General features: G+C 50.5%; 1 protein-coding gene across 22 annotated transcripts in view; it reads left to right on the forward strand.

The window, feature by feature from the left end:
• The window catches only part of DTNB (dystrobrevin beta), a 252,130-nt gene extending 234,376 nt beyond the window's left edge, over positions 1-17,754 (forward strand). For 4 of the 22 annotated variants that reach the window (XM_082356899.1, XM_082356911.1, XM_082356889.1 and 1 more), the window contains 5 exons: positions 7,323-7,482; positions 8,266-8,355; positions 11,854-11,907; positions 15,365-15,399; positions 17,268-17,369. In XM_082356899.1, the coding sequence (XP_082213025.1) occupies positions 7,323-7,482; positions 8,266-8,355; positions 11,854-11,907; positions 15,365-15,369 (309 nt within the window). In that variant the 3' untranslated portion in view covers positions 15,370-15,399; positions 17,268-17,369. Of the gene's footprint in view, positions 1-7,322; positions 7,483-8,265; positions 8,356-8,657; positions 9,276-11,821; positions 11,908-15,364; positions 15,400-17,196 lie in introns of those variants that run through there. The other 18 variants (XM_082356890.1, XM_082356893.1, XM_082356894.1 and 15 more) reach the window with 14 other exon arrangements.
• Positions 17,755-23,704: the final 5,950 nt, after the last annotated feature.

Raw genomic sequence — 23,704 nt, forward strand, 5'->3', positions numbered from 1 at the left:
ATCTTCCTCAGAAGACATGTCCTGGGCAGTGATCCCAGGAAGGGGGCCTGATTATTTTCAAGCTGATGGTGGGCAGTAGGTTTCATTTCCTGATCCTAGAGATTTAGCCACATGTGGCTGTCTACCCCTGTCCATCCCTCTTACTTCATTCCCCATCATCATTTTCCTGTTAAAATATTTGCAGAGGTTCAGCTTCATGTTCTTAAAAAGCAACCTATTTGTCCATCTCCGGTCTTAACGACTGTGACACTCAGTCCTTGGGTGGCGATGCCTGGCTCCAGTCTCACCAAGATTTATTGAGTACTTGCCACATGTTTAATGCTGGGTTGGACAGCATAACTGTCCAGATAACTGTCATACAGTGAAGTGAATTTGAATTTCACAGGCCACATACTTAGGAAAAAAAATTATTTAAGTGGCCTTAATTTCCCTCTTGAGCGCTCACTTTCTGAGATGGGCACTTAGTCTGGGCATTTCTAGGAAAACTCTGAAGCCAGTCATTTCAGAGATTCTTATCCCCCTTCCTGCACCCAAAATGAGTGCTCCACCTTGGGGCCTTTTGCTGGGTGCTGTGGCGTCAGTGGAGGAGTGTCCATAGCTCCAAGTTGACCTGTGCTGAGGCCATCATGTCCTTTGCTTGTGGCCAGGCCTGGTTCTCGTGGGCAGCACCCTCCATTCGGTGGCTGAGGCATCTGAGTTCGTAGACTCCCCCGGCGTCCAAGGTCCACACCTGACCTCGCCGAGGCTCTAAACTCCTCTGTGATGGAGAGACAGCTTTGGGCTCATCGCTTCTCACAGTGTCAGCCTATGGGAAGCTATTGGCTGCGTGGGGTCCTTCCTTGAGGCTGCCCAGGCAACCCAAGAAACGACCTTTATTCTGTTCCCCTCAGCCCTGGGAAGGCCCAGGAAAGGCCTGGGCATTGCCAGTATCCACCACTTCTGTGATCTCCTACATCCCACACTGTGCCGGCTCAGGACCTTCCTGCAAAGCCAGGCCTCTGCATCAGACTTTCTTGCCTTCTCTGCAGATTCTCTCACCTTCTTCCCAGCTTCCTTATCTAGTTTGTATTGGGGCTGAAACTGCTAGGTCTGATTGCTCATAAGCACTTTCCAAACTAGAATGAATTTTATGCTTTATTATTTGCCCCCTCTCCCATAAAAATGGCCAAAAAAGCAGAGGGTGATAATTATAGGGTGAAAGGTGGAGGTTTTTTCCCAAAATACAATGATTAATATGTGATAATGTTATCTGGACAGAACCAGACTCCTAAGGTTTATAAATTAGTCGGGAAGAAAAGATATATATCCTGAAAGAGTAAATAATAATAAATGTTTTATAACCCCTGACAAAATAGAAGAGAATATTTCACAAGATAGAACATGTTGAATTGTCAATGGAAAATTATTATAAAAGTTAAACCGGGATAAAAACATCAAAAAGAGATTTCGTAGTATTCCATTATATGGATTAACCACATTTTAAGGCATTCACCGGTCAGTAGACTTTGGGGTTATTTCCACTTTTGGCCTATTAAACTAAATGTTGCTAATAAACGTGTACAAGTTTTGGATGAGCATATGTTTTTTTTAAATTTTTTTTATTTTTTAAATATTATTTTGTTTTTCTAGATTTTTTTTTTTTTTTAATGACTACATTTATTTATTTATTTTTTGGCTGTGTTGGGTCTTCGTTTCTGTGCGAGGGCTTTCTCTAGTTGCGGCGAGCGGGGGCCACTCTTCATAGCGGTGCGCAGGCCTCTCACCATCGCGGCCTCTCTTTGTTGCGGAGCACAGGCTCCAGACGCGCAGGCTCAGTAGCTGTGGCTCACGGGCCCAGTTGCTCCGTGGCATGTGGGATCTTCCCAGACCAGGACTCGAACCCGTGTCCCCTGCATTAGCAGGCAGATTCTCAACCACTGCGCCACCAGGGAAGCCCAAGCATATGTTTTTATTTCTCTTGGGTACATACTCAGGAGTGAAATTGCTGGGTCATATGGTAAGTTTACATTTAACATTTTAAGAAACTGCCAGACTGTCTTCCAAAGTGGTTGTACCATTTTATAGTCCCATCATCAGTGTACAAGGGTTTCCCTTTTCCCACATCCTTGTCAGTCTTTTTTATTGTAGCTATTTCAGTCAGTAAGTGATATCTCTTCGTGATTTCAGTTTTCATTTCCCTGAGTACTCGTGTTGAGCATTTTTCATGTAATTTTTAGCTCATTTGTATATCTTATTTGATGAAATGTCTATTCACGTCTTTGCCTGTTTTGTAATTGGGTTGCCTGTCTTATTATTCAGTTACAAGAGTTTTTTTATATGTTCTAGACACAGGTTCTTTTTTTATAATTTATTCTATATTTATTTCAGCTTTATTGAAGTATAATTGACATATAAGATTGTAAGATATTTAAAGTATACATTGTAGAGACTTAATAAACCTATACATGGTGAAAGGATTTCCCCATCTAGTTAATTAACACATCCATCACCTCACATATTTATCTTTTTTGTGTGTGTGAGAACACTTAAGTTGTTCTCTCAGCAAATTTCAACTATACAATAGTATATTACCAACTGTAATCACCATGTAATATTAGATCCTCAGACCTTATGTTTTAGCCAGAAGTTTACACCCTTTTACCAACCTCTCCCTATTCCCCCACCACTCAGCCCCTGGCAACTACTTTTCTACTCTCAGTTTCTGAGTGTGACTTTTTTTTAGATTCCACATATTGATGATACCATGAAGTGTTTGTCTTTCTTTGTCTGGTTTATTTCACTTACCATAAATAACACAGCAGGATTTCCTTCTTTCTCATGGCTGAATAATATTCCATTGTACATATATACCATATCTTCTTTATCTGTTTATCTGTTGATGGACACTTAGATTGTTGGCATATCCTAGCTATTGTGAATAATGCTGCAGTGAACAAGTGTATATGGAGTTCAAATATCTCTTCAAGATTCTGTTTTCATTTTCTTTTTTTTTTTTAATTTATTTGGCTGTGCCAGGTCTTAGTTGTGGCACGCAGGATCTTCATTGCAGTGTGTGGGATCTTTTAGTTGCCACATGCAGGATTCTTTAGTTGCAGCATGTGGGATCTTTAGTTGTGGCACATGGGATCTAGTTCCCTGACCAGGGATCAAACCTGGGCCCCCGCATTGGGAGCATGGAGTCTTAACTGCTGGACCAACAGGGAAGTCCCTGTTTCCGTTTTCTTTGGATATATACCCAGAAGTGGGATTACTGGATCATATGGTTGTTCTGTTTTTCATTTTTTGAGGAAAAAGGCCGCTTTGCCTAGTGGCTGCACCAGTTTACCTTCTCACCAGTAGTGCGCAAGGGTTCCCTTTTCTCCATGCCCTCGCCAACACTTTTTTTTTCTTTTTTTTTTTCTGGTTGCATTGGGTCTTCGTTGCTGCCTGAGGGCTTTCTCTAGTTGCATCAAGCAGGGGCTGCTCTTCATTGTGGTGTGCGGGCTTCTCATTGCAGTGGCTTCTCTTGTTGTGGCGCACAGGCTTCAGTATTTGTGGCACGCAGGCTCAGTAGTTGTGGTACACAGGCTTAGTTGCTCCACGGCATGTGGGATATTCCCGGACCATGGATCGAACCTGTGTCCCCTGCATTGGCAGGCGGATTCTTAACCACTGCATCACCAGGGAAGTCCCGAGGTGGCTTCTCTTGTTGCGGAGCACAGGCTCTAGGTGCGCGGGCTTCAGTAGTTGTGGCACACAGCCTCAGTGGTTGTGGCTCACGGGCTCTAGAGCACAGGCTCAGTAGTTGTGGCGCACAGGCTTAGTTGCTCCGTGGCATGTGGGACCTTCCCGGACCAGGGATCGAACCTGTGTCCCCTGCATTGGCGGGTGGATTCTTAACCACTGCACCACAAGGGAAGTCCCCAGACATTTGGATTTGTTTTCACTTTTTGGCTATTATATATAATGCTGCTATGAACACCTGTGTACAAATTTTTGTGTATACATAGATTTTCATTTATCTCCAGTATATACATGTAGGAGTGGAATTATTGGGTCATATGATAGTCAATGTTTAAACTTTTGAGGAACTGCCAAACTGTTTTCTAAAGCAGCTGCACCATTTTTATATTCCTACCAGCAGTTTATGAGCGTTTCGATTTCCCCACATTCTTGTCAACACTTGTTATTATCTGTCTTTTTTATTATAGCCATCTTAGTGGGTGTGAAGTTGTATCTCATTGTGGTTATTTGGTTTTTTTTGGTTTTGTGTTTGTTTTGTTTTTTTGGCTGCATTGGGTCTTCGTTGCAATGTGCAGCCTTTCTCTAGCTGCGGCAAGCGGGGGCTACTCTTCGTTGTGGTGCACGGTCGTTGCGGTGGCTTCTCTTGTTGTGGAGCACGGGCTCTAGGTGTGTGAGCTTCAGTAGTTGCAGCACGCGGGCCCTAGAGCGCATACGCTTCAGTAGTTGCAGCGCGTGGTCTCAGTAGTTGTGGCACGCAGGCTCTAGAGCGCAGGCTCAGTAGTTGTGGCGCACGGGCTTAGTTGCTCCATGGCATGTGGGATCTTCCTGGACCAGGGATCAAACCTGTGTCCCCTACATTGGCAGGCGGATTCTTAACCACTGCACCACCAGGGAAGTCCCGCTCATTGTGGTTTTGATTTGCATTTCCCTAATGGCCAATAATATTGAGCATCTTTTCATATGCTTATTGGATATTTGCATATCTTCTTTAGAGAAATGTCCATTCAGATCCTTTGCCTATTTTTTTTTTTAAAGATTTATTGATTGATTGATTGATTGATTGATTGCTCTGTTGGGTCTTCGTTTCTGTGCTAGGGCTTTCTCTAGTTGCGGCAAGTGGGGGCCACTCTTCATCGCGGTGCGTGGGCCTCTCACTATCGTGGCCTCTCTTGTTGCGGAGCACAGGTTCCAGACGCGCAGGCTCAGTAGTTGTGGCTCACGGGCCTAGCTGCTCCGCGGCATGTGGGATCGTCCCAGACCAGGGCTCGAACCCGCGTCCCCTGAATTAGCAGGCAGATTCTCAACCACTGCGCCACCAGGGAAGCCCCCTTTGCCTATTTTTAAATTAGGTTACCTGTCCTTTTATTATTGAGTGTAAGAGATCTTTTTTTTTTTTTAATATTTATTTATTTATTTAGGCTGCACCAGGTCTTAGTTGCGGTACGTGGGATCTTCCTTGCAGATCTTCTTAGTTGCAGCACGCGAACTCTTAGTTGTGGCATGCATGCAGGATCTAGTTCCCCGACCAGCGATCGAACCCGGGCCCCCTGCATTGGGAGCGCAAAGTCTTACCCACTGGACCACCAGGGAAGTCCCAAGAGATCTTTATATATTCTTTTTTTTAAATTAATTTTTTTATTGAAGTATAGTTGATTTACAATATTGTGTAGATATTCCTAATATAAGTCCCTTATGAGATATATGATTTGCAAACATTTTTCCCATCCTCTGAGTTTTTTTCACTTTCTTAAAGGTGTCCTTTAAAAATAGTTTTTAATTTTAATGAAGTCGAGTTTATCTGTTTTTCTTTTGTAGTATGTACTTTTTGTGTCATATCTGAAAAGTCATTGCCTAATCTTTCCTTCTAAGAGTTTTATAATTTTAGTTCTTATATTTGGTATGATCCATTTTAAGTTAGTTTTTGTATATAATGTGAGGTAAGGGTCTAAGTTCATATTTATTTTTATCATGGAAAGATCTCAAAAAGTATGCTAACTTTGCTGTACAGCAGAAATTAAACACAACATTGTAAATCAACTGTACTTCAGTGAACATTTTTTTAAAGTATGCTAGATGATAAAAGCAAATTGCAAAATGATATGTGCAGTATGATACCCGTTCATGCAAAATTTAAAGGCACAAAATGTCATGTATTATTCATAATTACATATGTACACATAGGTAAAAAGTTTCACACCAAAACCTTTGACAGTGGCTGCCTCTGAAGGGAAGAGAGGAGGGGACTGGAAAGAATTAGTAGTCAAAGGGGTCTTTCAGACTTATCTGCAATGTTTTTAGGTTGGAATAAATTTGACACAATATTAATTATCAATTTGAGTGGTCTATTATGTTCCACTTGTAAGCTTTCTGTATTTTGTAAGTTTCTCAAATTAAAACACACAGACGTGAATCAAAGCAAGAACGATGGAGAACAGACCATTTCCATTTGGTCCGGCGCTCACACTGGGTGAGGCATTGAGGTGGGGCTTTGTGCACACAGCCTGTCAGCCTGTTCGAGGTGGCAGGTTCTGTTTGTACGTGGGGTTTCTGAGCCAGATCCCAAAAGATAATTATCTTCCTTTGAACTCATTTGCACACTTTGGCTTATATTTTCCCAGTTTTGCTTCCAAAGAAAACCCCGGTCTATATGCCACCCTCAGTTGCCCTTCCTCTGAAGAGCAGCAGAGCCCAAATCTCAGCGAGCTCCCTTTAACTGGAGTTTTAAAATTTCATCCCATTGCTCCAAGCTTTCTCCAAAACTGAGGCAGAGCCTCACAAGGAAAGTTTGGTTTCCACTAAACGTGTGTCCATTCTCACCTAGTCCCCACGGGATGGCTCACAGAAGACCTCACTGTGTGTACTTGACGAGTGCAGCATGACGAGTGCAGCATGACGGGCCAGATGACCGGGCTCCTGGGAACAGCCTGGAGCTAGACTCCTGACCCGCAAACTCAGGCGCGCTCCCTGTGGCCTGGCAGCTGCAGAGGCGCAGAACACGTGTCATTGCCCTTGAAGTAGAAGGGCTTGTTCCAGCATCTCCCACTGACGAGCCGTGCAGCCTGACACAGAGCTCTTCCTCTCTTCATCCTTGTTTTTCTTCTGTAAAATGGATACAAGAGACATGTGCCCCTTCTACTCACAAGGTGTTATGAGGATCAGATGAAATAATGCGCCTGAATGTGTTTGCAAACAAAAGTCAAAGATGTTTGTATATTATTTCCCAGCTGTGTGACCCCAGCCCCCACCCCCAGATCCTCCAACCAGCTGCTCTGCTCCTTCTGTCCACCTGGAAGGCCCCCCTCCCTGTGCGCGCTTCTGCCCCTTTCCCTCCCGCTTTTAGTCCGTTCTTCAGTGTTCCCGCTGCCTCTTCTCCCTCCTCCCCCTTTGTTCTCTCCCCTTCTCCCTTTCCTTCCCTTTTCTTCCTCTCACCAGTGCTGGAGGCAGCCTGACTCCTTCCTTTCAAATGTGATCGTGCACTGCATTGCACCACTGAACTGAAGCCCTGGGCTGGCTCAGGTTGACTGAAAAAAAGGACTTTCCCCTTCCTCAAAGAGGTAAGGCACCTGAGATGACATGTTTTATCTCTTTGATTCTCCCAGGCTCAGGCCACAGGATCGCCACATACGTCGCCCACTCACGGAGGCGGCCGCCCAATGCCCATGCCCGTGCGCTCCACCTCCGCCGGCTCCACACCCACCCACTGCCCGCAGGACCCGCTGAGCGGAGTCGGCGGGGACGTGCAGGAGGCCTTCGCCCAGGGTGAGTTCGGGAGCAGAGTATAATGGAGCGCTGAGGGGGTTTGGAAACGTGGACAAGATTCCTACTGAGGTTTTCCCAGTTTCTTTTCTTCTGTGCACTTTGCTTTAAATGATCAGATTTTCACATACAGTAAAAATAAGCCAAGCGCTGACCCCTTCTCATTAGATGGGCTGGTCTGCAACGGGAGGTCTGCAGGCTTTGTACATGTGCGAAGTACAGGCCTCCTGGGCTTCTGTGCTCTTTTTTCTGGGTTGTGGGAAGTGCCTTGTCCTCTGGGCTTTGCCTCCTCCAGAGGAACTGGATGGAAGCATTCCCGAAGTCGGGTGCTTGGCCTGGAAAGTCTTTAGAGCAAACAAGAGAAGGAGTGGAACTCTAAACGGGACCTTGCTGAAGCCTCCTTGTACGTGGAGCTAACAGCCAGCGACGTTATGTGGTTGGGGGAAGACAAGGCAGCGCAGGAAGTCTTCTTGGGGCGGAGACAAGAGCAGGGAGGTGGAGCTGGCGAGTAAGTCCTGCCTGAGCACTTGTTCTAGAATCCACCTCCTTTGATTGGGGCTGAGAAGTATGGAGTTGACAGGGTCCTGCTCTTCAGGTAGAGAAGAGGGAGGAGGACCACAGACCTGGGTACCGGTGCTCCTGACGGCCTGGGAGCGGGCAGAGCTGCTCGGCCCATCTCCCCCTAGGAATTCTGCCCTGAGTCCCAGGGCCCCGCCGACCGAGGCGTTCACTCAGCTCTCTCCCCCCGACCCACCCGGCATCGCCATCTGCTCTGACTGCCCTCAGGTACGAGGAGAGACCTCCGCAATGACCTGCTGGTGGCCGCTGACTCCATCACCAGCACCATGTCATCCCTGGTGAAGGAGCTCCACTCAGGTGACGCCCACAGCGCCCACCCAACCTCCCACCTCCCCCTCCACGCCCTCCTCGCTGCCTCACCGCGTGGTAAAGCGTCTCCCTCATTTCACCACGCAGTCTTCTTGCCTTCCAGGGATGCGCTGGATGCCTTCATCCTGGGAGCCTCTCTCCCACACGTGATCACATAGAGATAATCACACGTTTAGGTTCCTCTTAAGAGTATGCCCTATGGAGCAAACACAATTCCGACTTTAAAGAAATTCAGCTCAGTTAGGCCCCTTCCTCACTTAATTTGTCTTCCATCTGTGCTTCCTCCACAGCTGCTCTTTCCTTAGGCCCGCTCAGCTGTCTCGCTCCAGAGCTTTCCTGGATGACTGGAACCGCATCAGCTGCAAAAGCTTCTGGACTTTCTCCCGGCTGCCTTTCTGCTCTCTCCTATTTGATTTGGTTTTGAAACCCTATTCTCTCTTTTTGTCCATGACGAGGCTCTGATTTCACTGGAAGTTCATGACCTGAGTCTGTTGCTTCCTTCGTTCCTCATGTTCAGTCTTATCTATGACTTCTTTCTCAGTCTGTCTGTCTCTTAGCTATTTCAGTGATTTTCCAGAGACCCTTACCTCATGGCATATTTCCCCTTACATAATACCCAGGAAGGAGAGAAGAAATAGAAGGCCATTCCCATATCAGCATGTCTTCAAGAATCCCCATGATTACATCAGTTTTGAAGCCGTCAGATATTTTGCTAATCTTTTTTATGGTGGTCAGATTCCCGTGTTATATATTAAACAAACAGATTCCCTTCCTAAGTGCTGTGGGTCACTCATACAGATGGCCCTCTTTTGTGTCTTTCCACCTAATGTAATGCTTTTGGATACCTTGAACTAGCTTAACAAGGCTATTGAATAAAAATATAAAGCAGGTTTTCCGTGAGCTATTCAGACACATGTACTTATTCAAACACAATACATTGAAATCATCTGTGCATGCGCTTAGGTAAGGCGAGCCTTGTGTACTCCTTCAGACCTTTGTAGGAGAAAGCATATGCCTTTAGTGTTGTCATGGGACCAGGCCAAGGTCTGGCCCACGGCTTCGCTCTCAGATCTGCTGTTTTCATTTAGAAGAGAATAAGTGTGTGGCCTGTGTTGGTTTTTTCAGTACAGTTAAGATGCCAGTTCTCCTGTTCAGGCAGCATTACAGTAACACTGTCTCCATTCTGGTACCATTTCTCAATCCCTTTTAGAAGCACTGCTCCCCTCCACACACACACAAACAGAAGAGATGACCACCTTTGAGATGACCTCATGGGTGCTTAGAAAGTCCCTTCCCTAATATAGCTCCCCACAGATGCCAGAAATCCCACTTCTGGAGGGAATTTCTTAGGGGATTTCAGGCCATGGAAATTAGCCACACTCATGCCTCATGGCCACGTATTAGGGTTTGTGCAAAATGAGTGGTTCATGAGCTCATCACACTAGTTTGGGAGGTAACTAGACATCATTAAACACAAAGCACATAGAGACCAAACAGCTTCATAATAAGTAAGGGTATGGGGATACTCAGCAATCTCTCCTAGTAAGAAAGGATAGTTTTAACAAAACCATGTAATGTATTTGGAAGGTACCTTAGAGATCACATTGTCCACTCCCCTTACTTTAGAAATGCAGTGAGTGATTATCAGCAAAGAGATTTGCCTAAAGTTACACAGCTTGAAGGGGCAAAGCTGGTCCTAGAGCTTAGGTCTGAACATTAAGCTGATGCTCTTACCACCATACTGTCCTTATCCCCACACAGGACAAGGGATCATGTCTGCAATCCCACAAGGGCCCCTTTCACTGATGCTCCACTCTCCCAAGCCCTGAAGTCCACAGTAGATGTGGATGGACTAGGCCCACACATGGCACAGTATCTCTGTCAAACACAGAGGTAAACTCCCTTTACGTGCAAGGCTGCCAGTTTCTCAGTGAGTGGAAGAGCCCAAAACCAACATGTTTTTTTGTGTTTTTTTTTTTTAATTTTTTTAATTTATTTTTTTGGCTGCGTTGGGTCTTCATTGCTGCGCGCAGGCTTTCTCTAGCTGCGGCGAGCGGGGGCTACTCTTTGTTGCAGTGCGCGGGCTTCTCATGGTGGTGGCTTCTCTTGTTGCGGAGTACGGGTTCTAGGCGCGCAGGCTTCAGTAGTTGCGGTGCGTGGGCTCTAGGGCGGGCGGGCTTCGGTAGTTGCAGCATGCGGGCTTAGTAGTTGTGGCTCGCAAGCTCTAGAGCGCAGGCTCAGTAGTTGTGGCGCACGGGCTTAGTTGCTCCGCAGCATGTGGGATCTTTGTGGACCAGGGCTCGAACCCACGTCCCCTGCATTGGCAGGCAGATTCTTAACCACTGCGTCCTCAGGAAGTCCCCAACCTGTTTTTACCATCACTGTCGAGATTTTCATGAGGATGAGATTGGGTGCTCAAATTATCTTCCATGTATTCTGTACAGCGTGGGCATACTGTTTATATCCATAGCTTGCCCTTCTCATCTTTTCTGAAATCTTTTCACAAATGATGGACTCTTAGAGTTGGAAAGGATCTTGGAAGTCATTTCATCCAGCTTGCTGCCTGATATAAAAGTTCTCTGTTTGAATATTTCCAGCGAGTTCGTTCATGACCAGCTCTCCTCACTGGGAAGTTCTTCCTTGTCAGGGAGCCAAAATCATCCTTTCTACAGCGAATTGATCCTCATTCCACCCTCTAAAGCTACCCAGAGTGAGCTCAGTCCCTCCTCTCATGTTAGCCTTTCCAGTATTTGATGGCACATCACGTGGCTCTCCCGCAGCCTCTCCTCTTTAGGCAGCCGTTCACAGTTCCTTCAGCCATTCCTCACGTGACGTGGGTTTCACTTGGCCATCCCGTGTGCCCAAGTGTTGCAAGGCCCTGGTTCAAAGTGAGTTTCCAGGGCTGAAAACGTCTGCACATTGCAAGGGGTCTTCCCCCTGCCCCCCGCTCCGCCCCCAGCACAGTGAGCTCTGCCACCTCCCTGAGCAGGCCCCAGGGAAAGTAACCTTAGATGGCATTAGCTTTTTTCCACACAGCCACTTTGCACTGTTCAGTCATTTTAAGTTTGTCATCAGCTAAAACCCGTTTTTTGTTTGTTTGTTTTGGTTTTTTTTAACGGAAGCCAGTGTTCATCTAGGTATTCCCTGCTGTACACTTTTATGGTTGTTTTCTTGAACCTGAATGCAAGGTATTAGCCATATACCTAGTAGATATCATCCACTTAGAGAAGCCAGCAATAGAGCCAGAAGCTGGGTGGGTGACATCAGACTGCACTGCTTCTCTGGGCTCAGGGCTTATGGGGACATGATGCTGGGGCATGGACCACACAGGGTGCAGACTAGGTGATTTCAGCACCCTTGGAGGCCTGAAGCCATGAGCTTTTAGCTAGGGTTTCATCCCAAGCCTCCTAAGCTACTCACTTCTCCCTCCTCCTATGCTTCTACTGTGCTGAAGGGTCACTGGCCTCCTTGGACTTGTTTTCACAGCAGGGGAAGGTGCAGAGGAAGAAGAGGAGAAGATGCAGAATGGGAAAGACAGAGGTAAAGGCAGCTCCACAGGACCCCTAGTCTGAATGGGAGCCAGAGCCCTAGCCCCTGAACGAAATCCCCCTCTCCCTTTTGTTTCTGCCTTCCTTCCTGCTGCCACCTTTCCCCAAAGCTTTCAGACCCCCACGGATCCTTCTCCCTACTTTTCCCAACTGACCATCAAGTTTTTCCCTAGAAGTGGTTGTGTCAGTGGATCAACAAAAGCTTCCTGATTTCCTGACACTATGATAGATGGATGGGATACAGGAAGTAGACACAAGTAAAACACCAAACGTGACCCCTTGCCTCAAGGAGTTTATAATATAGTTAGGAGAGCAAAATTAAGATATGCAAAATAAATAGGAGATAAAAGGAAGTGGCAGGAAAAGTTAGTCATCGAACTTTGAGTGTATGATTATAAGTACAAGAAGAGTTTCTGAAAAGGCAGAGATTATTGTGGACAGAATAGCCAAATGGTTTTGTGGCTTCTCGGAGGAATTAAAAGCAATAGAGAAAGGTATCAGCACGGGACAGTAATGCTTCCTCATTTTATTGTATATAAAACCTTCTTAATAACTTATGTTCAAAAGAGCTGTGCTAAACGATTTCCATGTATAATCTCATTCAGTCCTCAACAACCTGGTGAGATATGTAATATCATGATATCCCCATTTTACCAATGAGGAAATAGGCTCAGAGAAATTTAGATCAAGTAGCTATTAAGTGGTAAAGATTGGATTTGAGCTAGGTATTTCTCACTCCAAACTTCATGCTCTTAATCTTCATGTTTCTATGTTACCCTGAACAGATAACACAATTCTCTTTGGACATTTGAGAGTTAGCTGTTATTTCTGTGGTGTATTAATATGTCCAGTTGCTGGATTCCTTCAAAATATAAGCTCCACAGGGTAGAGACTTCGGTCTGTTTTGTTCAGGTTGTATCCCCAGTGCCTAGAACAGTGCCTGGCATGTAGTGGGATGTCAGTAGATTCATAAACGTAAGGAAATAAGCAGGGCGGTGTGCAGGAGAGCACTTTGTCAGGGAGAGAGGTGGGCGGCTGCCCTGAGGGGGCTGTGGAGCGTGCGACCGAGCCGGCCCAGCTTTCTCGGGTCCCTGTTGGATGCTCTGCACGTAACACACTCTTCCTGTTTGATTCCACGGCCCCATGAGGAAAGGATTCTAGACAGGGCTCAGGGTGGTTAAACAACGTAAGGCAGTAAGTGGCAGAGCCTGGACTCAGCCCAGGTTTCTCTAACGCCAGAGCCCATGCTTTAGTCTGAGCAGACTGCGAGACCACGTGAAGGGAGAGAAGTCTTAAGGAAGGATGGAAAGAAGTAGATACGGGAAAGGAAGTTGTGATGGGAAAGGGGGAGCATCTTGGGAGGGGGGTGTCCAGAGCTTTTACCCATAGTGGCTGGTGTGGATAAGAGGTGAGGTCTTTGGAGTTTGTCAGCAAGGACACTGGAATTGCCAAGGAAGAAACGGGGAGAAGAAAAACATACTCCAGGTGCTGAAATCATCGAGTGAGTCAGAGCGAGGCCTGGGAGAAAGTGGCCGATAGCTATGATGAATTGCTGAGAATGATGTATTTGGCATGGCCGTCGAAAGGTCAGCAGTAGAGGGCAGCGGTGTTTGAAACATCTAGAAATGCGGCAAAGAAATGGAGAGAAGACTGACTTCCGCATACCGATGGGGGACTAGGAAGAAGGCAGGAGGGTTGTAGTGCAAGAGGTGAAGAGAAGAGGAGACACACAGAGATAGATTTACGCTTATGTAAACACATGCTACAAACACATGCATGCACGCACACACAGTCCAACCAGATCCCGGCATTCATGTGGAATGTTCTTGGCTGAAGACATAACAGCTGCTTCTTTGGCCTCTCTTCCCTTTTCCCCCCGTCCCTTCCCAATAGCTTTTCCCATGGCCTTTCCTCAGTCTGCCCCACTCCCCCGAAGCACACAGAGGACTGTGCCTTGACCACTTGGGCCTTGCCCTGACCACAGACTCTAGCCTTAGACCTGGTTCAAGTCTGGATGTAGGCTCTGTCTCACACATGGACTGGGTATGGTTTCCCTTGTCTGGTACCTGGTACCCTCAAGGGCCCTCTGTCTTGGCACCTGTGTTGCCCTGTCAACATCCCTTCTTTCTTTGCACCTCTTGCTTTGTATGTCTGTGTGAAATCTTTTCGTGAGAATGCCTGAATTTCTGTTTCTGTGGCTTTTAGGTGTCATTCCCAAGGGGAAGAGTATTAAGAGTTGGGGTGAGAGGTGGGTAGGGTTTAAAAAGGATGTTTGACTCTCAACATTGTATAGGTCCTAGGATATGTCCCTGTAGCTAATGTGTGGCTGTTATGTGGGAATAGTTCTAAAACCAAGTGTTTTTATGGATGGACCTTCTGATTCTCCACTGTGATCTAGGCGTGAGCTTTTACTATAGACTGAGGTAGCAGTAACTACTGTCACCTAGGCATTAGAGGGCAATTAAGTATCAACCAGAAAGAACGATTTGCTTCTTTGGGGTTGAAATCATGCTGACATAATACAAACACAACTGGGTCAGCACCCTGTCAGGCACAGTCTGCTCAGCGCAAACACTGTGAGAGCCAAATGGGCACTTTTGAAGAACTCACGACCCAGCCAGACTTGCCAACCCCATTCACCTCTACCTCGGCCTCTCCCTGCCTACCCTGGCTGCCTGTGTGGCTGCCCCCTGGGGAATGCTTCTGCTCCGCTGGGTTCCCACTGCGCACCCCCTCACCTTGAGGGGTCAGTACTTGTAACCAAGACCATATAGATGAAACGCAGGCTAACATAACTTCCCCCATATTACTTCAGAGCCCTAAATTCGTCTCAGCTACTCCACGGCCTCATTTTCTGTCCCTGTGTCCTTCAGAATCACCTCTCCCAGAACCTGCCCCCACGGTGTTGGGAGCTATAAATCCAGTTTGCACACTTAACGCTAGTACGTGTCTGGTAGACTGACAGCAGTGGTCCTTGGTGAGAATAGATACAGGCTTTTGAGGGTCCAGGCGATGGTTCAAGATTTCAGGGTGAACAAGGGTATGATTTAGTATCCCAAGCAGATACGTCTGCGGGAAGGAACTACTGCTCCTATCATAGTTTAAACCATTTTCACCTTGTTCACTTTCAGAACCACACAGACTGTGCCCCCTGATGTAGCTGCTCCCTAGGTTTAAGGTAGATTCCTTTCTATTTTAGTATTATTGTCTTCCTCCTCCTGAGAGGCACTTGTTTCCATGGCTCTATTAGGTCAGTTGTAGTTGCTGGTTGTAGGTTGGGTGACTCCCCTCTGTTTTCATACCTGGTCGGGCAAAGTCAACCTACGAGGAGCAAAAGGGGAGAGGCAAGTCCAGGAGCCCATGGGTCAGGGAGGCCCCAGGAGAACATCCAGGTGGCGAAGAGACCCCGACTGTGACCTCAGTATATCGTTTGTGTCTGTGCTGCACAGGTTAGCGGAGGAGCCGGGACAGAGAGGAAGCGCGGGTGAGTACGGTGCTCTCTGCCCGCCCCACGGCCCCTTTCCCTCCGCCCGTTCCCTCCGCCCTCTCCCTCCTCCCTTTCCCTCTGCCCTTTCCCTCCGCCCTTTCCTCTCTCACACTTCCCAAGCCAGAGCCACCCCAACACGTGAGAGCCAAGTTGGGGTTTCCTTTACGAGCCCAGCTGCTCCTCTTCTCTGCTCAGACCCGCCAGCGTACCGGCTGGGCCGTCCTGCACTGCTGCGGGCCTGGGCCTCAGGCAGGCCTTGGTGTCACCTGTGTTGGGATGCAGGTGGCTCACCAGACGCCGCTGGCTGAAACCGGCGCTGGGAGCGGGCGTCAGAGGCCACTCCCGGGGCTGCCGCTGCCTCCTTGCTCCTGGTTTCCCCCAGCCACTATCATTTCTCTCTGGGGGTCCACACCACAGCCAGCTCAGGGTCACGATGACTCTGCAAAGCCGACCAAGTCGTTTCCCGTGATGCCTGGCCAAGCTGCACCTTCTCACCTCCTAAAACAAATTGATAGAAGTACAGATTTCCTCACAGGCAAATGCCCATTGCCTTTAGGAATTAGTCTTTCACACTTTTCCATCTCAGGACCTTAACTTTCATCTAGTTCCAGTTCCAAGGTATTGCAGTTTCGGGACATGCGCTGCACACTGAAAGGAAGGGACGAAAATAATTGGACCACTAATCTGTTCAAGAGAAGTGTTCTTTCAAGGATAGATGCCTTTGGTGCAGCCTTGAGATTTCTCTTTATTTTTCAGTCTTTTCTTCCCTCCCCTCCCCCACCTCTTGTGTTTAAAAGTTAGGCCATCTTCCTCAGTTACAGATCTTCCAGGCAGAAAAGCCAGGGCTGCAGCCCATGATCCAGAAAAGGAACTTTCCCAGGCCCTTCTCAGCAGTCTTACCCTGGAGCAGCCTCCGGGCTTTTCCTGACACCCCCGCCTTCCCCCCCGTCTGCACCAACCCGTTGGTTCTGTCCTGCTCGCACTCCAGGACCTGCTGTCTCTGAGCCTCCACTGACTCAGGGATCGTGCAAGCTAAAGATGGGCAGTGCGAGCTGCGGAAATTCTCTCGGTGCCCTGGCAATCACGGACCCTCCAAGGCTGGGGCGGGCTTCTCCCTGAACTCACTGCGCATGCAGACGAGGCCCTTCCTGACAGCAGGCCTTGGCTGCCGCAGCCATGAGGCAGTCAGGAGCTGACTTGCCCTCGGGGAGCCTGTCAGAGCCCCTCTCCTTAGGGCACACAGGAACTGGGGGACGAGGAAAGGCGTGTCTGCCACCTGGCCCACCCCTCTTCGTGCACATGAGGAAACTAAGGCCCACCACCCAGGAGCTTGGTGCCAGAACTGGAATCGGAGCTGGATCCTCTGCTCCTAGTGCTGTCCTCTGACCCCAGGAGGAATACTGAGAAACTCACGACTAGTGGAGAGTCAAATGAAAAGCCTGCATACTCAGGTGGACCCTTAAGTTCTGCTCTCTTCAGGCATGAGGCTAGGGCTTTCTTCCCTTCCACTCAGTGCTTCTCAGCACATCTCTGACCTCTTTGCCCTTCTCAGTCACAATTCTTCTTCCCATGAAACCACCACATTCCAAACCTTGCACTGCGAACACAGTTCTTTCCTGGAAACATTTCCTGACCCTGTGACCTAAGCAAGGACTCCAAAGACTAGAGATACCCCCAGAAAAGAGAATGCGCCCTTCCCTAAAAGGGGGTGTGAGCACTGTCGCTCTTGGCATGTCCTGAGTTGAAAGGTAAGCGTCCCAGCAGCGCCATCCCTGCACATTGTCTTGTCCCCAGCAGATGTTAGCAGCCTTTGCTCGGAGACCCTCGGCAGTGCCCGGGAGTCACAGTGCGTCTGTCCTGCATAGGCACAGGGGACGTGGAGTGAGCTGGCACCGACGCGAGCAAGGAGAGGTGTTCCCCCAGAGGCGCATTCCTGTCCATCTTTCCGCCGCTCACCTGGACCAGGCTTGCAGGCTGCCAGACGTCACCACCCGCTGGGCGAGGGGAGCCCAGACGGTGGGAAGTGGGAGGGACTGCTGGTGCTGCCTCGGGCACACCCCCCCACCTCGCCCAGTCCTGCATGAACTAGCATCTTCATCACTCCCCTCCGGGCATGGTCTCATCTCTGCAACAGGAATTTACTGGAGGTTGAAAAGAGAAAAGAAACAGCACGAATCTCCTGTGTGTGTGTGACTTGGTGGAGTTCTTGCTGGCGTCTCGCCAGCACTCGGGGTGCTCCCCAGGATGGGGGCACAAGTTTCCGCCTGACCTTTGACCTTTAAAAACCAACAGGTTTTCTTCCCTCTGTCATGCAAAGACAGCTTCAGGCCCTGCTCAGTTCTACCAACATTCACACCCTGGCCGCTGTGCTAAAAATAGCCTCCTTCCTTTCTCACTGCTTAGGCTTCCGCCCTGTTTGATGCCGCGACGCTGCAGCCCAGGCGGGAAGCGGGAGCAGGGAGGGAGCTCTACGCTGCAGCCCCGACAAGTCCTCCTCCTTCCCCTCCTTCTCCTCCTCCTTCCCCTCCCTCCCCTCCCTCTCCTCCTCCCTCCCCTCCCTCTCCCCCTCCTTCCCTCTCCTCCTCCTTCTCCTCCTCCTTCCCTTCCTTCTCCTCCTTCCCCTCCCTCTCCTCCTCCTTCCCCTCCCTCTCCTCCTCCTTCCCCTCCTTCTCCTCCTCCTTCCCCTCCCTCCCCTCCCTCTCCCCCTCCTTCCCTCTCCTCCTCCTTCTCCTCCTCCTCCCCTCCCTCTCCTCCTCCTTCCCTTCCTTCTCCTCCTCCTTCCCCTCCTTCTCCTTCCCCTCCCTCTCCCCCTCCTTCCCTCTCCTCCTCCTTCTCCTCCTCCTTCCCTTCCTTCTCCTCCTTCCCCTCCCTCTCCTCCTCCTCCTCCTCCTTCCCCTCCTTCTCCTTCTCCTTCCCCTCCTTCCCCTCCCTCTCCTCCTCCTCCTTCCTTCTCCTCCTCCTTCTCCTTCCCCTCCTTCCCCTCCCTCCCCTCCCTCTCCTTCTCCTTCCCTCTCCTCCTCCTTCCCTTCCTTCTCCTCCTTCCCCTCCCTCTCCTCCTCCTCCTTCCCTCTCCTTCTCCTTCCCTTCTCCTCCTTCACCTCCTTCCCCTCCCTCTCCTCCTTCCCCCCTCCCCTCCCTCTCCTCCTCCCTCTCCTCCTCCTTCCCTCTCCTCCTCCTTCCTCTCCCTCCCCTCCCTCTCCTCCTCCTTCCCCTCCTTCTCCTCCTTCCCCTCCCTCCCCTCCCTCTCCCCCTCCTTCCCTCTCCTCCTCCTTCTCCTCCTCCTTCCCTTCCTTCTCCTCCTTCCCCTCCCTCTCCTCCTCCTTCTCCTCCTCCTTCCCCTCCTTCTCCTTCTCCTCCTTCCCCTCCTTCCCCTCCTTCTCCTCCTCCTCCTCCTCCTCTTTCCCTCTCCTCCTTCCCCTCCCTCTCCTCCTCCTCCTCCTCTTTCCCTCTCCTCCTCCTCCTCCTTCCCCTCCTTCCCCTCCCTCTCCCCCTCCTTCCCTCTCCTCCTCCTTCCCCTCCTTCTCCTCCTTCCCCTCCCTCTCCTCCTCCTCCTCCTCCTTCCCTCTCCTCCTCCTTCCCCTCCTTCCCCTCCCTCCCCTCCCTCTCCCCCTCTTTCCCTCTCCTCCTCCTTCCCTTCCTTCTCCTCCTTCCCCTCCCTCTCCTCCTTCCCCTCCTTCTCCTCCTTCCCCTCTCTGCCCTCCCTCTCCTCCCTCTCCTCCTCCTTCCCCTCCTTCCCCTCCCTCCTCTCCCTCTCCTCCTCCTTCTCCTCCTCCTTCCCTTCCTTCTCCTCCTTCCCCTCCTTCTCCTCCTTCCCCTCCTTCTCCTCCTTCCCCTCCTTCTCCTCCTTCCCCTCTCTCCCCTCCCTCCCCTCCCTCTCCTCCTCCTTCCCCTCCTTCCCCTCCCTCCCCTCCCTCTCCTCCTCCTTCTCCTCCTCCTTCCCCTCCTTCCCCTCCCTCTCCTCCCTCTCTTCCTCCCTCTTCTCCTCCAGCCAGGGCAGAAGAGTAGCCAGGCCAGGCGCGCTGACCCGTGACCACCAGAGGGAGCACCGTCCAGGTGCTGGTGCCATGGTGGCCCAGCCTCTCCCCTCTCCGGGTTCCATTCTGCTCCCGCACACATGATAATCAATCCCAATTCCCGGTGATTTTCATTTATTCTTTCCTCCTCCCTGGGCTCCAGGATGTTATTTTTAGTAGCAGGACTGCTATAAATATTTATAAAGGGCAGTGACTGGAATGAAGTGAGAGGCTCCACAGCTGGCTCTCGCAGCACCCCCAACACACACGCCCCTGCAGACCCCTGCCCACTGTCTGAGGAGGTCTGTGCAGAGGCCGTGGGCTCACCCCACGGCCATGCTCGGAGCGTCATGCGGAAGCCTCGCGAGGGAGCAGTCAGGGTGAAGCAGCAGGGATGGGGCGCTCTCCATCCTTCCCTCCACACACCCTCCTCCCTCGGTGACTCCCATTCCTGAAGGCGGTCAAGGCTCCTGCGGGGGGACGGTGCCCTTGTCTTAAGACGAGGCATGAGGGTCAGGCGCAGCTTGGAACACTCCAGATGTGTGAGAGCGGGAAGGAAAATGGGAGCCAGGGAGCTGGTTTCCCCCAAGGTGTAAGAAAGAACACTCCCCCTCTGAGCCTCACGAGAAGCCCCCGCGCCTGGGGGAGAGCCTGCACCCGCGGCGGCTCCCACGCTGCCCTGCGGAGCCCACACTGACCAGCAGTGAGCTGAGGCCCCGGGAGGCCGCAGCGGCTCTGGTGAAAGAGAAACCGCACGTTTCTCTGGTGTAAAGGTGCTCCCCCGCGCTCAGGAAACGGGGATCCCAGCTTGCCTGGAGGGCCAGCAGGGGCAAGGGGGAAGTAAGCAAATGGAAGGTTCTGGGGGGACACTCAGTGCCAACCAATGGGGAGATCAGGTGGGGAACGGCTGGGCCGGGGCCTTCCAGATGACGCTGTTGGGTGACTGCTTCCCCCACAGCACTGACTTCTCACTTTGTAGGCTGTGCCCCTGAGGACAGGGCAGAATCCCCGCCTCCTGGTTCCTCCCATGGACTGCTTGCTTCTTAAAGAGCAGAAAGATTCAAACGAACAGTCAGATTAAAAGCACCAGTGGCTTCAAAACAGCCGGGTGCTTGGGCCAGCTGCGGTGCCTGTGCGGATGTCTCCTGGGCCCTGCCTGGCCCCACGGGGCTGACGCTCTTCTGGCCTTTGCCAAGGAGTAGCATCAACGTCTTCAAACAGGAGAGGCTCCAAACTCCCAGCCTCCCACTGTTTACCAGCACCTAAGGGTGGTAAGGGGACTGGAGAGAGCCACAGGGACGACTCAGGTGCCGGGTGGTCCGTTTTTTAAATAAATTCTCTACAGTTGATTTCTTTTCGAGCTAGAATATCTACCATTATCTAAGGCCCCTGAGGTGCCTCCTGACTGCTTGGCATCTGCTTTAGAATGCAAACCCATATCAAAAGCTTGAAGCTGGGTCCCTTTCCTCAACCCTGACCCGGAATGGGACACAGGTGGTCATCCTATAGTGGGTACTTACTTACTTCTTAATTGCTCTGTGACCATTCAGGAGCCAGCCTACTTTAACCTAAGTAGAGGATCTTTTGAGAGAACTGACATATACCGTCAGCATCGTGGGCCCCGTGGGCTGGTGCTGATTTGTAGCTGTGAAGACCCCTGGAGAGGTCCCAGATGCATCCTGGGTCTTGAGGAAGTCGAGGCCCCACCAAGCTCAGGTTCGTAAATCCCAGCCATGCTGAGGTTCCATTTATTGTCACGGCCCTCTCCTCTGCTGGGTGTGCTTTTTCTACCAGCGGACTCCCTCTCTTCTGCATTGCTTACGCCCTGCTCCCGTAGCCCGTGACAGCTTCGGAAAGGTACAGTTGCTATGGCAATGCCTAGAGCCATCTGAATTCCTGCTGCACCTTCTGGAAGAAAAGGGCATGTGAGGAGCCATGCAGTAGATTCCAAACCTAGCCTTCCCTAGCCTCCTCTGTCAGGGGTCAGGTGACTGCTACAGATGGAGTGGGGGAGGTAGGTAGCCCACCTTCCTTGGGCAGATATTCCATCGCAGCAAGCCACATGCACCTGGACAGGTTCTCCGTGTGTGTGGTTCAGAAAAACAAGTGAGGTCTCCTACCAGGGCCTCTTAGGTGTAAGAGACAATGCCAGTGGTTCTCAAACTTAGAATCAATATCCCCTGGGGGAGCTTCTTAAAATATGGAGAGCTGGGTCCCACCCCCAGAGTACCTGATTCAGTAGCTCTGGGGCGGAGCTGGAGAATTTGCAGTTCGAACAAGCTCCTGTGTGGTGGTGGTGCTGCTGTAGGTCTAAAGACCACACTGTGAGGACCACTGTACTACACATTCATGAGGAGAAAAGCATCCACATCAGTACAAGAAGCCATCGCCAGTCAGGTGGAAGAAGGCCAGCGTCCGCTGTCTCCTCTAGAGGGAGGAAGGGCTTCCCGTTCCAGGAGGGCTCTGCAGTCGCATTTCTTGGCCAGGGGGATCACCCCGGGGGATGGGTGATCCTAGACTGTTTCTTTTTGGTCCCCACCAATCAATAAACAAAGATCTTCCCCTAGACATGACGGTGGGGACAGCATCATAGGCGAGGCCTTGAACTTGCAGAAGACCAATCTCACAGATGCATAGTGGCTGAGTGGGTCCTGCACAGTCTAGAATGTTAGCGGTCAGGGAGACAATGACCTGCCTGGCTCGGGAGGGAGGGAGAAGAGGGGAGAAGGGGTGTTGCTGGCACTTAGCCCCTGCAGTTGGCGCTTTTACACCAAGATGCCTTCCCCAGAATGCAAATACCATATGCTCCACTAAACGATATTCAGGCCCCAGCTGGGCGGCTTACCTTCAGCCTACCTGAAGCTCCCACTGCCTGGGGTATTGTTCTAAGAGAGAAAGTGATGAGAGGAGGACCTGATAGGTGTTGCAGCCCCTCCCAGTTACAAACAGCAGGTGCCAAGTATTCTGACACCTCTGCACACTTAACCCCGCCTGGAAAACCAGGGCTCTAAGCGGTGGGCTTGGTGATTCTCCCACCGGGTGTGTCTGCAAACAGGTGGTGTGTGCTGACGCCATCTGCCTCCTGCCTCCTACCCCACGGGGGGGGGGGGGACAGCTGGCATAGGGCCAGGCATGACATCAAATGGGTTTACCAATTCCAGAAAGCACTATTCGTTTCCCAGCTCTGTGAAGGTTTGGGTGGGTGTGACTGCTTGCATTTAGAACACGTAGAATCCTTAAGGGAGGCCACGAGGAGAACTGGGACTTGCTGGGGAGGGGGTCCTTTGAAGAGGCAGACACCAGATAGCCATGCTTGGTTTTCTGAGACAAGTGGAGCCTAGCACTGCTAGAGGTAGAGGTTAGGAAGGGACATGTAGCCTAGCATGGGACTATTATTCAAGAAGATACTTGATATGCACTATGTGCCAGCCACCAGGCCCTCTCCTCAGGTCTTCAGTCCTCACTGAATGCAGGACCTTAAAGGTTAAGGTTGAAGCCCTATCTGAGGGCATAACTAGGGGGTGGGGAATGGGCTTGGAGGAACTGCACTGCCCTCTGAAGCCCATCAGCCTCAGGACAGTGGGTGCCAGCTGAGGCCACTGCAGGGAGGAAGGGAAATGGTCACTCAGAAGTGTTGATCTTCAGGCCTGTGAATGGGAGCGGAGACCGGGAAAAGGGTGTCCCCATGAATTTAAGGGTCATGACTAATACATACTTTATAGCTCCTGGGGCCCAGGCACACTACCAGTGAATAAGCAGTTATAGTTCATAATCAGTTATAGCCTGAATCCTCTGCAGCCCCAGCAAGTGTCCTCAGACACACTTCACCCAGCTTTGGTGAGGGGGGCAGTGAGTCCTCAGCACATGCGCACGGGAGTGTACACACACGCACACACACACTCGCACCTGGGGGGCCCTCTGGCTTGCGAGGTTTAGGTGTCAGGTACTGCGGTTTTCCCTGAGGAGAGCAGAGCCTTAGACTCGGCACCTGACTTGGGGCTGGGAGAGCGTCTACACAACAGGCCTCAAGATCAGCTGCACATGCTGGGCTTTTCATTCAGGTCCCTTACAGGTCACACCTTCACCACCACGCCTGTTCCAAGGCCTCAGTCACTTAGTCTCCTTCCCTCCCCCCAGAGATGGCATCCTTGCCCACCAGGCATTCAGCCCCTCACTGAGGAAGAATGATTCAGTCTGGGTCCTGAATTTAAAAACCTCTAGAAATTCTCCCCACAGCTCCTCAGAATCCCAGGCCTTGTGGTCAGGGCCCCCTCCAGGCTCCCTCAGAA

This window comes from Balaenoptera borealis (genome assembly GCF_965194805.1).
Source record: "Balaenoptera borealis genome assembly, chromosome: 15".
Classification (NCBI taxonomy): Eukaryota; Metazoa; Chordata; class Mammalia; order Artiodactyla; family Balaenopteridae; genus Balaenoptera; species Balaenoptera borealis.